At 32.8% G+C, this 16,845-nt stretch overlaps 1 protein-coding gene across 2 annotated transcripts; it reads left to right on the top strand.

The window, feature by feature from the left end:
• The first annotated feature begins 1,879 nt into the window (after positions 1–1,879).
• Positions 1,880–10,311, top strand: LOC106661712 (DALR anticodon-binding domain-containing protein 3). Of its 2 annotated transcripts, none has more exons than XM_014385258.2 (7): positions 1,880–2,314; positions 2,399–2,575; positions 9,129–9,406; positions 9,480–9,661; positions 9,718–9,860; positions 9,932–10,099; positions 10,192–10,311. In XM_014385258.2, exons 1-7 carry the CDS (start codon positions 2,150–2,152, stop codon positions 10,309–10,311), a joined length of 1,233 nt encoding a protein of 410 aa, XP_014240744.1. In that variant the 5' UTR covers positions 1,880–2,149. The 2 variants fall into 2 exon arrangements, with proteins under 2 accessions (XP_014240744.1, XP_024081198.1); XM_024225430.1 differs by having other exon boundaries at positions 1,881–2,314; positions 9,718–9,851.
• Positions 10,312–16,845: the final 6,534 nt, after the last annotated feature.

The following is a 16,845-nucleotide window of genomic DNA, read 5'->3' on the forward strand; positions in this document are numbered from 1 at the left end:
CCGCTGGTCTAGGGCTTGACCGAAATGAGCTGCTTGACCTTACCGTTATGTCGTTTAGACTCTAGAGACAACACCCCTTTCTGGAAATGAAGGTGGGGTGAGTATGTAGATTCACTTGTAAATGATTTGTTGTTTACACGTCCGGATTTCAAGCTTAAAGTTCATCATCAGGTTAAAAGAAGTCATAAACAAGTCGCTCGACATGAATTGTAAGGAATCCACCGCCAATGCGAAGTCCCAATGAGAAGTTACTTTTTAATGCCGCTCAATTTTGAAAGAAAAAAAGAAAACAATTACAACACAACTAAATATTAATATTTTTTTAAAGTTTAGACTTCTTTTTTTAACGATGGTATTTCAACTACAAGGTTATATGAACCCTCGGGTGCCGGTGTTTTTGAAAACCAACCCATTTGTAAGTATGTCGGGTTCGAATGCAGGGTCGTTGGATTCGAACCCGGGACCTTTACCTTACAGCTATGAGCGTCGTGTGAACGCCTAATACAGCTGCACTCAAGATTGCTTCTTTGCAATGGAACCTTATGTACATTTTTGTTCAGGTAAAAATTATCCTAATAAATACTGTTAGAAAGTAATTTTAAATTAGTGATTAATGCGTATGTCAAATATTAAGTACATGTTTAAACTAAGAGGCAAATCAAAATTTATTATATTTATTAATTTGTAGAATTCGTGAGGAGAGGTCAAAAATGAGGTCACTTAGAAAAACACCTTCTCATTTTTTTGGTTTCGGCCTTTATTCGGGTCATTTTAAATTTAAAATTAAAATTTTACATTGCATTTACTTGCAATTTATTATTTATACATCTAATTTATTGTGATAATTATAAATAAACATAATTGTTAACCGATTATTTCATATTTATACATAGACTATTTTTTTAAAGCATATTATTAAAATAAATGAAATTTGAATGTGCAGTAAAAAATTACGACTTTTTACAAATTCAGTAATTATTTCAATATATACTACTTATTAATAATTATTTACAAAATACGTAAATAATATATATACTAATTATTTAGGAATAATATATTAGGAATAAAAAATGTACCAAACAAAAAAACCCTTAGGGAGCAAAAGGCCAAAAAGAAGAACAAGGAAATTTCTTTGGCGTGCTGTCCTTGATTATTCATTCAAATAAAAGTATTTTATGTTGATTGAAAAAAATACTCACAGATGTAAGTATAAACTTAGAACCAATATTTCATACTCAAAAGAATGGCACCACATTTCTGTGAGTATAAAATACTTGGTTCAAAGTTTACATTTACATCTGTATTGTATCTTTTCCAATCAACATATGTTTTGTAATTCACCCAGGCCCTGAAGATGACCGGAATAAAGGCCGAAACATAGGGAAAAAACGAAAAAGTATTTTTTTAAACTACCCTAAAAATCTAATATCTTAAAAAACTTATTTCATTATTTATCGTCTAAATATACCGTTTCCAAAAAAGTCCATTTAAGTAATTTGTTATTTGATTGAAAGGAATCTTTTTATTAGGGTCTGGACGATATTGCCATTTACATGCTGCAAAAAAATATAGAAGTTTTTAGTTTTTATGTTGATACATTTAGATTATCCCCTAACAACTAGTTGTATTATTTGCTTTATGTAATTATTTACGTGTGTGGCATTTAGTGACGGTTAATTAATGATTATTTAGAGATCGTGAGATGCGGTCTGGTGTGATGTAGTTTTGGAAAAACATTTCCTTTATCATGACAACGTTTCGATCTTTATTGAGATCATCTTCAGGGCCTGGGATTTATAAACATTGTTTAAATTATACAAATACTTGTAAGATGTGGAAATATTTATAAATCCCAGGCCCTGAAAATGATCTCAATAAAGATCGAAACGTCACGATAAAGAAAATGGTTTTCTAAACATCTCGCAATCTCGAAATAATCTTAATTTACTGTAATTTGTGTTTGACGTTTTGTAGTTAGGCGGGAATAGTTGCTGTTGGTCAGTTGAAAAAGGAGGAATGTCAGAAATTTCCGGGGTGGGGGGCGTGAAGGCGGAATGCGGTCCGTCGGCTCCTGCCCGTCCCGCCCTAGATTTTCTTATTCTTAGTGTCAAAAATTTGAGGTTACTTCAAACATGTGCTTGATGTGAAAATGTGTCTCCTGCTGTGTGAATTGTTCGAGTTTTTCGACGATGGCCTCGTTGGCATCCCGGCCGGCGAGCGGTTGTGCTTCACGAGGGCGAAGCGGGAGAGTTCGACGCGTGACTTCATCGCCGTCCTGCCTCCCGACTCGAGAAACTCCCGTCCCGAGCCGAAGGTCTGCCGACGTCCTCGCCGTTGATCCGACGCCGGATCCTCCGCGCTCTCACCATATCTCACCATTGCTTGTCCTCTTTTGAAGGATTTCGACGGCCGGCTGAAAGAGGCGAAGCCCCGTCTGGTGGAATTCGTCCGGTTTGACGTGACCGACTCGGAAGTGCTCGTCTCTCTCAGGAGGGAGCTTTCGTTCAGATCCGGCCTGAAAGCAGTCGGAGACCTCGGCGAAAAGTACGGGACCAACGATCTCCTCGCCGGAAAGGTAAATCAACATGTTATTTATCGTACTTTCACGGATTGCCAGTTGTTGCCGCCTCGTGGTCCTTTCACCACGTTTTGCCCATTTCACATCATTTCTCTTATTATAACATTATTCCTTCAATCTTTTAACAACACGATTTGCCTTTTACATCAGTTTTTATAAAAACCGCCCACGAACTTTATACAACTTTTTAATTAATCTAGTCCATGAGAAATATGTCGTTATAAACACAATAACATGTAAACTCGATTTTAAACCATCAAACCCGTCCAGGCTTTTCATTTTATTTGTATAGAGCTTTTTAATATTTGTACAACAATGTTGTATATGTTAACATACTGGATCATGATTAAGGCCAGCCGCTTCCGACTGTCATGATTGTCTTCTTACTATGTATTTCTAAAGATTGCGAATAAGTGCGACTTTTCATCCAGCTGCCAGGTCCGCTAGTTTAGGTAGGGCATTTCAGAAATGTTTTGTGACCTTAAATGGTTAAAAACTTTCAATAAGGTGATGTAGACAAAAGTTTCTATGTATTCAACATCATACCATTCAATTATTGCTCAATCTTGAATAATAGGAGTTGAATTTTGTCTTCTCATGACTATGATTTCATTTCAACCAGTGCTCGATATGCTGATGTTGGCGTTAGAAATTTCTTCATAAACGGGGCAAAATATTGTTTCAGCTGCAGTATTGGTCAATCCCGAATAATTATAGTCACCAAATTGTTTTTGCACGATAAGGACGACAATAATTTCATTTAATCGAATGATCATCGATCAGCTAGATCCAATAGTTTAATTTTTTTATGAGAGTATTTCAACTACAAGGTTATATGAACCTTGGGGAGCTGGAGTTTGTGGAAAAAAACTAATTTTGTGTGGGTCCAAATGCAGGGCTGTTGGATTCCAACCTGGGACCTTTACCTTACAGTTATGACACCGTGTCTACGCCTAAACCATTGCGGCCACCGACCCCCAGTCTGATAGTTTAGGTAGGGCATTTCGGTGATGTTTTTTATTCTTAAATGGTTAAAACCTTCAATATGCTGATTTAGGCGGAAGTTTCTACGTATTGAACATCATACTGTTTTTCTTAAATTATTGCTCAATGATTATTCAGAGATCGTGAGATGCGGTCTGGTGTGACGTAGGTTTTAGAAAAACATTTTCTTTATCGTGCCAATGTTTCGATCTTTATTGAGACCATCTTCAGGGCTCAAAGCGCCAGTTTTCTGAGTGCCCTCTCAACACGACACCCAAGAATGGCACAATTACGGATCTCATTAAAGATTGAAACGTTGGCACGATAAAGAAAATGTTTTTCTAAAACCTACGTCACACCAGACTGCATCTCACGATCTCTGAATAATCATCGGCTAACGGTCACTAATCACCACACATTATTGCTCAATCTTGAATAATAGGAAGTTGAATTTTGTCTTTTCATGACCAGATTGACTATGATTTTATTTTAACCAGTGTCGTTTGGCCACTTGATCTGTTTGTCTGAAGTCAATGATGCCAGCCAGCTCTGTATACACCGATGTTGTCATTAGTAGTTTCTTCATTGGCACGGCACTACTACTGTTTCAGCTGCTGTATTGGACAATCTAGAATAATTATGGTTACCGCTTGTTTTTGCACGATTAGGATGACATTAATTTCATTTAATCAAGTAGTCATCCATCTGCCAGATCCGATAGTTCATTTATTTATTTTTATTTTATTTTATTTTTTAATGAGGGCATTTCAACGTTACAAGGTTATGTGAACTCTCGGGGTGCTGGTGATTTAACATTTTTTTAAGTACGTTTGGGTCAAAATGCAGGATTCTGTCGACATTAGAAGTTTCTCCATATACTTCATCATACATTTTCAGCTAAATTATTCCTCAATGTTGAATAATAAGTTGAATTTTGTCTTATGATCAAACTGATTGATTTCATTTCTACTAGTGTTGTTCAGCTGCTAGATCTGTACGCTTGAAGGCTCCTGCAGCTCATACTGTTTCAGCTGCAGTATCAGTCTAATCTAGAATAAATATTTAGCCAGAAGGAGCAGCTTGTCTGCATGATCGTAGTGATGATGATTTCATGTCACCCATTGTATGTCCAGTCTGAGTGTTGGATGTATGCATCTGGCCTAATAACAGAGTTGCTCACCCTAACTCAGGTTAAGGACATAAAACTGCTCGCTTTTTCTGAGTGTGCACATACAGTCAGAATATATCATTCAGTTGTTTTTGAATAATCATAGAGAAAATGATATCATCAACCACTGGCTTCTTATTTAGTTAGGCACTCGTTCACACATGCTTTAATGTTTCCTCCAGATGGATTTGTTAGATTTGTCTGTGGGATCTGTGTGTTGATGAATGTTTTCGATCATTTGGTCTCCCTATATATATTATGCAGGGTGGGTGACCAAGACCCGAGGGGTTAAATGCCTGGGTAGACTCGTACCCCATCCCTAAAAGGTCTGGGACTTGGTCGGCTCATGTGTTCTGCATAATCTCTTGGACTTGTTCTCAAACCCCAAGATTTTGGACCATTTTATCTCGGGGAGTGGTTTGGTGATGTCCGCTCCTTCAAAGATTTCAAATCTAGACCTAGCTTACCTATCACACTCTGCGAGGTAGTGCCTTGCCGTTTCTTCTTTTATTTCACAAAAACGGCAAAAAGGATCTGGAGAGTCTTTTCAGTGGGCAGTGGCCCGTCAGGATACTTATAAGCCTCTTATAAGTGTCTGGGGGATGTATTCCACTCCTTAAGGAATTGTTACATGCCCCAGTTTTTAATACTCTCTTTCGCTGTACTCATAGAGTGAGGTAATACCGGTTGTGGCCTGACAAACGCAGTATTAGAGCCTTCTTTGGCCAGGATGTCCGCCTCTTCATTGTCATGGTGTCCTTTTTGTGCTGGTGTCCAAATAAGGGTTACCTTGTTCTAAAAATCTGGTCTCCTTAGTCTTGTTGGTTTAGCCTACCCAAATATGTTTCGGCTTCTTCAGTGCCATATCCAAGTGATTTATAGTCATTCAACTCGATTTCGCAGGGGAAATCTCACCCAGACCCTGCACTGAAGCTGACAAAATCCTTATTTTTTGTTTGTCTACAATTTGCCCATAATTGACATATTAAAAACCAAAAACCATTTCCACAGATTGCCATTTCCTTGGCACAAGGAAACCTGATTGTTAATTGAGAATGAGGAGAGTAGGTGATTTAGTGATATCAATTCTTTCAATTTCTAGCTAGTCAATACTATTGGCTCCTATCCAGATGCCAAACAAATATTTTAGACAAATTAGACTGTAGTGTAAAGCATGCTTTAGCTCATGTTTGTTATTAACGTGTTAAATGGTGACCTAAACGTATTACCACAAAAGTTCATCACTTGTACATTTTCATTGAACTGTGCGATCAACTAGGCTCCACGAAAGATTGCTGAGAACCATTTGGACCGTTCAGTTTTTGTACTACAATCTATATTTGAAAATATTGGGTTGTCCGGAAAATAATGCAGGATTTTAAGTTTTCATTAAAAAAAATCTATATAAAATATTCTGTTTACGTTTACAGGATTACTCATTTGTATGAATGTCAACACTTATTAATCCTCTTCCAAATGATATTGTTTGTTTACCTCTGTAGCATTCCGCTACTTGGAAATAATTCAGTCATCCTTATAATGTCAAAGCGAGAATTTCGTACGATTTTCTTTTACGAGTTTAAACTCGGCCGAAGCGGAGCCCAAACGGCTAGAAACATTAACCAAGTCTGGGGCGAGGGTTGTGTTAATGAGTGCACTGTGCAAAGGTGGTTTAAAAAATTTCGGGAGGGAGATTTCAGCCTTGAAGATGAAGAAGGTCGTGGAAGGCCTTCCTCTCTTAATGATGATGTTCTGCGATCAGTGGTGGAAGAAAACCCCAAAACAACTGTTCGAGAACTTGCAGAGCAACTCAAAGTCAGTAAAACGACCGTCGCTGACCACCTCAAGGCGATTGGAAAAGTGAAAAAACTCGAAAATTGGGTTCCACACTCATTAAACGATCGCCAAAAAATCAGCGCTTTGATGTTTGTGCATCACTTCTTTGTCGAAACAAAAATGACCCATTTCTGGCCAGAATTGTTACATGTGACGAAAAGTGGATTCTCTACGATAACACTAGACGTTCTGGACAGTGGCTCGACAAAGGAGAAGCTCCAAAGCCCCCAACTCATCAAAAAAAGGTAATGGTTACGGTATGGTGGGCTTCATTTGGTTTAATACACTACAGCTTCTTAAATCCTGGCGAAACCATCAATGCTGAATCATACTGTAACCAAATTAATACCATGCATCAGAAATTGGCAGTAATGAAGCCCTCTTTGGTCAATCGGAAAGGGCCCATTTTGTTGCATGACAACGCTCGACCACATGTGTCACGTGTAACGTCACAAAAATTATTGGAGCTTGGCTATGAAACTTTGCCTCACCCACCCTACTCTCCGGACCTCTCGCCTACTGACTACCATTTTTTTAGACACCTGGACCACTACTTACAACACATAATATTCAAAAATCAAACGGAACTGGAAAATGCATTTATTGACTTTATCAATTCTAAAAATTCTGAATTCTACTCAGACGGAATTAATAAGTTACCAACACGTTGGGAGAAATGTATTGAGAGTATGGGAAATTATTTTGATTAAAGAACATTGCTTTAAAGTAACTAGTTTCTTTTTTTTTGTTTAATACCAAAATCCTGCATTATTTTCCGGACAACCCAATAATATGGGAGAAAGCTGGCGATAAGTGAGAGGGAGGGAGGGTTTGCTCATTTAGTTGGTAGTGTTTGAGTCTAAAAACCCTGCCCAAATGGAACACTTGACGGGTTTGGGTCCTGAATGTTAACCCTGATCATTTGACACAACACATCAATTGGCAGGTGGTTGCACAAGAAACGAACCTCAAGGTATCTTTTGTACGTAAAAAGCTTAATTGAAAATTTACTAAAATAAAACAGGATAAGGGCTTGTCAATGATGCCACAAGAAAATTGTTAAACCTAAAATTGTTAATACCTTAAAGGCCATAATTTCTAAATGGGGTGGAAATGCTGTTTAAATATTGTCAGTTATAGTATGCTGCATTGGTGACTTTCTGTAAATAAACAGGAAAAGACTTTTATATTTGACAATATATTTCATAGTTAGGTGCATAGATATTTTAAATGGCTGGGACGGTTAGAAATAGTGCTAGCTAATAAAATAAATTTTAAACATAATACAGTCAGCCCTCCTATAACACGGTGAGTGCGTACCGCGTTATATGGAAACCGCGCTATAAGAAACTCGGATTTAATCGTACAAACCAGGCTAATTCGTAGTGTGTTCTATGGAAACCGTCTACCGTGTTGTATGGAAACTGCACTATAAGAAACTCGGAATTAGTACAAATCACATCATTCGTACCGCGTTATATGGAGACCAATAAATACAAAAGACAAGATAAATTATGAATTATTTTTATTGAATTGAAGAGTTCATATAAGGATTGATAAAAAAAAAATGAAACAAAAACTAAACTAAAAGACTGTTTTCCAACAAAAACAAGAAAGACTTTTGTAAAATTATTTATTTTTCAACACTCATCCTCGCTGTCAGATATGAGTCGCCTAACTCGTCTTCTTTTAATGGGCAAAATGTCTTCCTCACTTGGTTCTTCTTCACATTGGTTTTTGATCGTAGCTTTTTTTTCTAACTCCACTAAAACCTCTCTATAGGGAGCTAAGCCTTCTAAACGATTTAAAATTTGGATTTTATCTTCAAGCGATATAAACTTTCTTTTTAATCCTTTCCTTGTTTCTTTTGTGTTTGACATGATGCAAATCTAGGGTAATTAATTATTTTAATAAAATTAATTACTTTATTATTATTATATTAGTACAACTTAAGAATATTACTTATCGTATTGTGTAATGTTGTCCAATTATAAATCACAAATTAAGCAGCTAAAAGCTGAACGAACGGAAGGTGTAGAAAAATTTTTAGAAAGACTTGGTCACCAACAAAACATATGTACTATGAAAGATCTCTGAGATGACTGAAACCGATGTCGTAAACGGCTATGAGATAAGCTGGCATGTTTATATAAACATATTGTTTATGTATTTTGGCTGTGCTTTTGCGTGGAAAATAAAACTTACATTAAAACCTCTTACAATATCTAGTTACTAGAGTCATTCATAGGCTGTGTGGAAGGGACTTATGGGATTCTGTTAAACGGAAACCGCGCTGTAAGAGTACCGCGTTATGGGAGGGCTGTCACAGTTTCAGCTCCGCGTTATATAGAAACCGCGTTCTGAGAGTACCGCGTTATAGGAGGGTTGACTGTATTTATATTATATTTTTATCTTAATTATTTTTCTCTTTCCAAAAGGCTTTTTTGATATAAAATATTAATATTATTATACAGAAATGATTTTGGCATTCAGCACTTAAAAGGTTTAAAATTATAAAACAAATTAACTATTTCCAGGTGCATTTTGTAATCATTTTTTTAGATTGTTTGTCTGAAGAAAGATGTGAGAATGACTGCCACGTCACTCACCGAGTTGAGAATCCTGAAGGTATTCGATGTAGTGTCTCGCCTTGTCAGTTATTGTGGAGGGACCATTGTTGCCGATAGTGTCGATCATGATATCAGTCCTGACGTAAATCTTATTCTAACTTACAAGAGTACACTCTCAAAGAACGAGGTACAAAATTTGATGTTAATAGGAACCGTAAATGGTTCGAAGAAATCACCGAAGTCCAATACAACCCCCGATGATTATGAAAAGTGAGATTTTTTTTGCTTTGGCATTAATATACAGTATGTCTGTTGAGTGTCATGATATTTTACTGAATTGTAGGTCGAGGACGAAGGATATAAAGTCTATGTGTGATAATAAATTGGAAAGAAATTGTACTTTTAAAAATGTAAGTGATCTCGTCCATACTACAATATCCTTTGATTTGATTCAAACAAATCTTAGGAAACCTGTCATACTCAATTTACAAGAGGCAAAAAATTCCGAGACATCTTCTTGCAAAGGTCGTTATAGCTAAATTGATAAAAGATCAGTACAAGTAATGATTTTTATTTCGCAGGTGCTTTATTCGTAATGTATAATTTTGTCAGATTGTCAACTTTAGTTTCAAAATATCAAGATTTAGTAAAATCGTCTGTGTATCCAACTTTGCCTGAGTTGGACAATACCGACTTATCCCTCTTGACCCAAAATGTAAGTAAAGTATGTCCGTTTTAAATCAGAATTAAATATTCTCCTTAAAGAATTTTCGTATATTCCATTTCAATTTACAGGAAGAGTGGAAAATTATGTTGGATTTTATACTATACTGGCCTGTAGTCGTAAAAGAGGTGGTTGAAGGATTGGAAATTGGAAAGCCCAAAATTCACCTTTTGTTCAAATACCTCACAGATTTTTCTACAACTTTTAGCCTGTACTATCATCGGATCAAGATCCTAACAGTTAGTAGAATTTTTCTGTGTTAAATTGATGAAATCTTAAAGAGAAAAAGAAAAAAAAAAAACATTCTTTCACTCTTATTCTTTTCTTTCAGGAACCCAGGCCCCATTTAATTCCAGTCCTACATGCCAGGGTACACTTGATGTTAGGTTTGTTGCAAGTTGTGAAAAACGCTTTCAACGTAATCTGTCTACAACCTTTGAATCATATGTAATTAATAACAACCTAATTTTAAAATAAATTTTTTTACGTAAAACAATAGTTAGTTCTCGCGTACTAGTAATCCCTGTTCATTTCCACAGAGTTTGATTCAGCATAGAAAATTACTAGGTTGTCACTGAGGATCAAAGCCATTAGATTCTCATGTGCCATGAACAGGGTTTAATTCCAGACATTGCTTTAGGATTTTGTTTTATAATTTGAATGAGCTGTCAAGTCAGTAATCTTACCTCATCTGCGACACCTGATATTTGGACGAAAAGCCCTCCTCTATTACGGAAAATACTTTACTTACATTTTAATAATTTTAATTATTTAGAAATCGTGAGATGCAGACCTACATCACACCAGACCTCATCTTAGATCTCTAAGTAATAATTAACGATCTCTAAATACTACACATTTTTATATTTTAAGTTGATATTCAAACAGAAACTTGCAGTCATTGTGGCTGGAAATAATTATGTAGTAGACAAATTTCCGAAGATAAATGTAATATTGTCCAGTTTAAAAAATTGTTGGCTTGTTCTTCTGCAAATTATATATTTTATTTAATCAGAATTTTTGAAAAAAAAAAAGAAAAAAAAAGTTTAAATTGTAACTGACAATTTATTGGTGTTGAACATGTATAAATCTAAATGGGATTTGATTTTTTTTTGTCCGTTCGTTCTTAATTTTAATGTTTGCTGTTTGCCATGAATTTTCTAATTAAAAATCTTTCAATCAATTTATGTTATGCAGTAATTAAGGTAATTTGCAAGTTCAGTTATAGTAATTCAAGTTGATATGTCACCATTGTTTCTTTCTTGAAAGAGGATGTATTTTTTTGGAGCTTGCTTTAAATTTGAGTGTTACAATGTCTCCAAAAATAATTGTCCTTTTTAAGGGTTGAAACTCAATTTTGCTAATGAAAAAATATACTTTCCACCTATCTAGTCTTGTCAATATGAAGAATGAGGGATTCATTTTGTTAATTTTGAGCTAGATCATCTTGGTGATTTTTGCTGGCATTGGCTATCAGGCATGTCTCAGCATTTGGCCAACTTCAGTGATTGTTTTGTGTTATAAACCTGTAATTTAATCCTCCTGATCATTTTGTTCTTCCTCCCTTCACTGGGTTGTTCTGTCAGACACGTTTCGGCATTTCGCCACTTTAGCGTATCCTTGCACAATGCTGAAATGCATCTGACAGACCAACCCAGCGAGAATAGGCAGAATAAAGAGATCGGTAAGGATCAAATTTCAGATTTTTTATAGGAATTATAAATATAGCGAAAATGATGACTTGTGTCTATTTCAGCTGTTTTGAATAATTAAATCGTTTATATTTGGCTAGTTCTTTTTTAAATTTTTATTGTTTGTTCTTTGAATTAAACTATTTTATAATATATCAAAAATTTACATATGTTAGGAGCAATCACGCCTAGTATATAATTTAAATATTATATTGAAATTATTAGGATCTAAATCAAAACAAGTTTGTATAGAATATCATATATCTTATTTGCGCTGAAAACGTTTGATCGGTATACATTTTCATTGTAGATAATACGTTTAAACTCAAGGTTTTGAGATTTTCCAATGTCCTTTATAAAACTGTCTTTATTTTTGCTAACTCTGTTACGTACTTACTTCTTTATCAATACTAGTATATTAAAACTTAATAAGAATAAGAATAATATGAAATAATGCACATATCTATGAATCTCTTTGTTATGGTGTCTGGGTGCAGGTTGAAAATAGAGGTCATTCAAGGCAGATTCTTTTATTTCTTTTAAATTGCCCGATACAGTTTCCACTTACTTTGCTATGAAAAATAATGTATTTGATATATAAAATTAAAGTATTTGTTTTACTTTATCTAAGTATATCGAATCTAAGAGTGGGGTGTAATTTCTTCTATTACTTCAAAAAAATGCAAATGTATTGGCCTAAATGTGTTCAACACAGAAATGTTATCTTTTGAATTTATAAGTACAAAGGTCGTGCAAATATTTCATCCTAAGAGCTATATAGCTATAGACCAAGTCAATTTTATTTATTCTCTTAGCTAATTTGATTATTAAGAGACTACCATAATTTCTTGACGTGTCATTGTTTTTGTTTAAATCAAAATTTAGTTTAAATGATTTTAAGATTATCAAAAAATACTTGTGAACAGAAATTTTATTTCTTGAATTGAAGACTATAAAGGTTGTGAAATATTGGGTCTCGATAGGGCAATAGATTTAGTCAATAGTGCCATTTATATTTAACAACGTCTGTGTACACGGTGACAATAAACACATTTAATACCCAAAATGATCTACTCGAATTTTCAACAGAACAATTAATAATTTAATCTATTTATAATGGGTCAAAACATTGATGTTTTAATAATTCCCTTGTTTCTACAAATAATTCAGCTACCCACCCAACCTGTAGATTTTTTTTAAATAGGCAATTGAGTGCTTGTTAAAAATGTTTGTTTGCAAAAATTGTTAAAAGACTGCATTTATCTTTACTATTACATTTAATGGAAGCGAAAAAACACCGTTGATCAGAAATTTTATCTGAATTGAAGAGTACAAAGGTTGTACAAACATGATCATCACCCAGTGAAAAAAGTAAAATTCTTTTGTTGTAAGAATTGCATCTTTTATATTAGAAATAGTTTGCCAGAAAATTTTAGGAATTGAAGAAAAACTTAATACATATGTAACAGCCCATAAAAGAAAAACCAACTGGGTGTTCATTTTTTAAATTGAATTTTATTTTATTCTTTTAAAGGGGTGTATGCATAATTTCTGTTCATTGCCTTGTTCAATACAAAAGACAAAAAGGGAATTGTTTGATTAAAAACCGTAGTTAAGCTCATCTTACTGAAAAAGGTCAGACATTTCTCGGATGAATTTTATTAATTTGCTCGAATTTCTTATTAAAATATAGTCGATATATATAAAATAAATAAATAAAATTATAAATTTATCTTCGACAATTAGTTACTGTTGAACAGAAATTTTATCTCTTGAATTGAAGAATACAAAAGTTGTGCAAATGTCTGATCTTAAAAATTCAAAATACTTGACCAATAACAATTTAACCTCATATATGTACTTGTCTAAAAATGTGTAGTAGTTAAGAAGCTAAACATGGTACATTCTGAACTATATTTAAAAAAAAATAAATAAATAAATAAAAAAAAAATAGTGGGTATTGTACATTGGTTAAACAAAATTTGGAGTGGAAAATTTTATATAGAAGCTAAGCTAATTTCCATCTATTCGTTTATTCAGGTTGTATGTAAACAATTTGTGTTGTGTAGTATCAGATTGGGCCTTTGTTTCTGTATATAATAGATGTTTTGTAATAAACTTTCTTCCCAGTCTTAATTTCTCAGCAAGATTTTTGCATATTAAATTTTGATTAAAATAGTATAAATTGTATTGTTTCAGTTCAGATAATTTTAGTTAAGATTTTGTTATTTTGGTTCAATTTATGATAAAAATACAAATAATATTTAAACACATTTATAAAATTACAGTTGTTGGTACGTCAGGATATGATTAAATGTAAAATTGTTATATAACAGTACACATTTCTCTTAAACTTGTTAAATAGTAGCACAAAACACTGCTGAAAAGAAATTTTATCTCTAGAATTAAAAAGTACAAAGGTTGTGCAAATATTGCATCTTAACGGAGCAATGGACTTGTTCAGTTTCAACAATCTTATAAAAATGCACTTGCTCAAAAATAGGATTATTAAGAAGTTTATCGTAATTTATTCATCATAAAATTGCCCTATCAAAAATGATTTTACGCTTCAATCTAAATAAGTCAGTATCTTTGGCAGGTGACATTTTGTTGGCAACAAAGGGGAACTTAAACTTGGCGATTTTAAGTCTATTTCAAAACATTGGTTATTTCTTTCTATTGACAATTTAGTTATTTTTAAGAGCCCAAGCATAATTGCTTTGCAATATTTGTAATTTGCTGAAAAATATAATCACTTGTAAATATATGCTTGATTTGAAATATTTCAAAAACCTGGATTTAAAAGTCAAGGCATTATTTCATTCCATTGCTTGTTCTTAAAACACTTAAAAAAATTTTTATGGATAATATTTATATATAATAAAATGTACACTTAACTGTGGAGCTAAACACATTATGCTTACATTTTCAATTGGACTATTAATAAAGTTATAAAGTTTATTGGTTTTAATATGTCAAAGTTGGATGTTTTATTCCTTTGTTTCGATGAAAATTAAGTTACCAAGTTTAGACTTGCCACGAACGTAACTTACACACAATTTAGCATAATTTTCTCCAAATTTCTTATTGAATATATACAATAACAAAAATGAGATTTATCAAGGGTCCATTGTTTTCTTCTGAAATTAAAAAAAAAGTTATGTTATGCATTAAGTAGCCATAATTTGTGTTTTTCCCAGAAAAATTTAATCTTTTATTATATAAACTTGTCCAAAGATAGATTGTATAGGTTAAGCATAATTATTTAAAACATTTTGAAATGGTCCTTTTAAAGATTACTCTGTACATTTAGTTACCCTAACAAGTCTTACTTTGAATATAACATTGACATAATGTTTCCATTATATATGTTCTTTAATTGATGAATGGGAAAAAATATGGGGTTAAAAAATATTCTGCTAGTTGATTTGTTCAGAAAATTTTATCTCTTCTACAACAATTTTTCGAGGCAGTGTAGTCATAATTGGTCTTAATTTTATTAAAATAAGTTAAAGAATCCAATCAAAGATTACATTAAATTTAAATTGTGCTAAACTTTGGCACTAAATACATTACTGAAGACAATAAAATAATTAATAACTTCAGTTACCCTAATTAGTCTAATTTTCCACATTGACATAATGTTTTGTGTTTAGTTTATTTGATGCATACAATTAAAGAATTGGGGGTAATTATATAGGATAATTTGTTCAGTAAAAATTTAATCTCTTAAAAAAATGTCTGAATGCAGGATTATTGAGTGTATGCATTTATTAAAATAGTTAAAAAAATTTCCTTCCGTCCAAAATTAGTAAATTTATTTGTAGGTAATATATTCCTTGTTTCACTTCCATAATTGTGCTACCTTCTGTATAGTCATAGTTATTTTTGGAGATTAACCCTAAAGGACTAAATAATTGGGGAAAATCAATAATCTGTTGAACTATAGGAATTAGTAAATTTATTTGTATGTGCTATTTCAAAAGTTTGGAGGTTTGATCATTTGCTTCTGTTCATAATTTTGCTACTCTATTTCAATTATCAGTTTTTTAAAAATAAGAATCAGTAATTTCATGTGTATATAATATATCACAACTTTAGATGTTTATTCCTTTGTTTCTGTTCATAATTTTGTAACCCTACTCTATTAGTCTTTGTTTAAATTTGTAGTAAACACAAATGTTACAATTTTTGGGCACATTTTACTTTGGAGTCGATGGTAATTCTGTAATATTCTGTAATTGAATGTCAGTTTCTTTATTAGAATTATTGTATGTAATATATCAAAAGTTTGATTTATTCTTTTGTTTCTGTTCATAATTTTGTTACCTTACTCTGTTAGACTTTTTAAATTTACAGTTTAGCACTATAGGTCTAAACTAATTAAACTATTAGGCAATTTCAATAGTTTGTTTCAGTGTGATGATTAATAAATTTATTTCTATATACAATATGAAAACTTTGGAGGTTTTGTTCCTAATCTGTAGTCTTTGACATATTTGCAGTTTAACACAGATTCAGTAAATTTATTAGTATGTATGTCCAAACATTAAATATTTATTCCTTTGTTTCTGTTCATAATTTTGTTACCCTACTCTGTTAGACTTTTTAAATGTATAGTCTAGCTCTAAGGTCTAAATTAACTAAACTATTTGGCAATTTCAATAACTGTTTCACTGTGACAGTTAATAAATGTATTCTATATACAATAACAAAACTTTGTAGGTTTTGTTCCTTTTCACAATTTGCTACCCTAATCTATAGTTTTTTTGTCATATTTGCAGTTTAACACTATAGGATATAATTTTTGGGTAAAACATTTTATTTCGGGATAGGTAGTTAAAATTTATGATAGAAATTGAATCTTTCCTTGTAAGATTCAGTAAATTTATTAGTATGTTTGTCAAAACATTAAATGTTTATTCCTTTGTTTCTGTTCATAATTTTGTTACCCTACTCTGTTAGACTTTTTAATTTATAGTTTAGCACTAAAGGTCTAAATTAACTAAACTATTTGGCAGTTACAATAATCTGTTTCACTGTGACAGTTAATGAATTTATTCTATATACAATAACTAAACTTTGGATGTTTTGTTCCTTTTCATAATTTTGCTACCCTAAGTCTTTGTCTCGTATGTGCAGTTTAACATTAAAGGATACAAGTTTTGGGCAAAATTGAATTATCAGTTTTGTTTGTAAGATTCAGTAAATTTATTAGTGAGTATGGAAAAACGTTAATTTTTTTAAGATTCCTTTATTTATGTTCATAATTTACCGTACTGTGTTCGACTTAT

Source organism: Cimex lectularius, unplaced genomic scaffold, assembly GCF_000648675.2.
Source record: "Cimex lectularius strain Harlan isolate CLEC.00 unplaced genomic scaffold, Clec_2.1 scaffold29, whole genome shotgun sequence".
Classification (NCBI taxonomy): Eukaryota; Metazoa; Arthropoda; class Insecta; order Hemiptera; family Cimicidae; genus Cimex; species Cimex lectularius.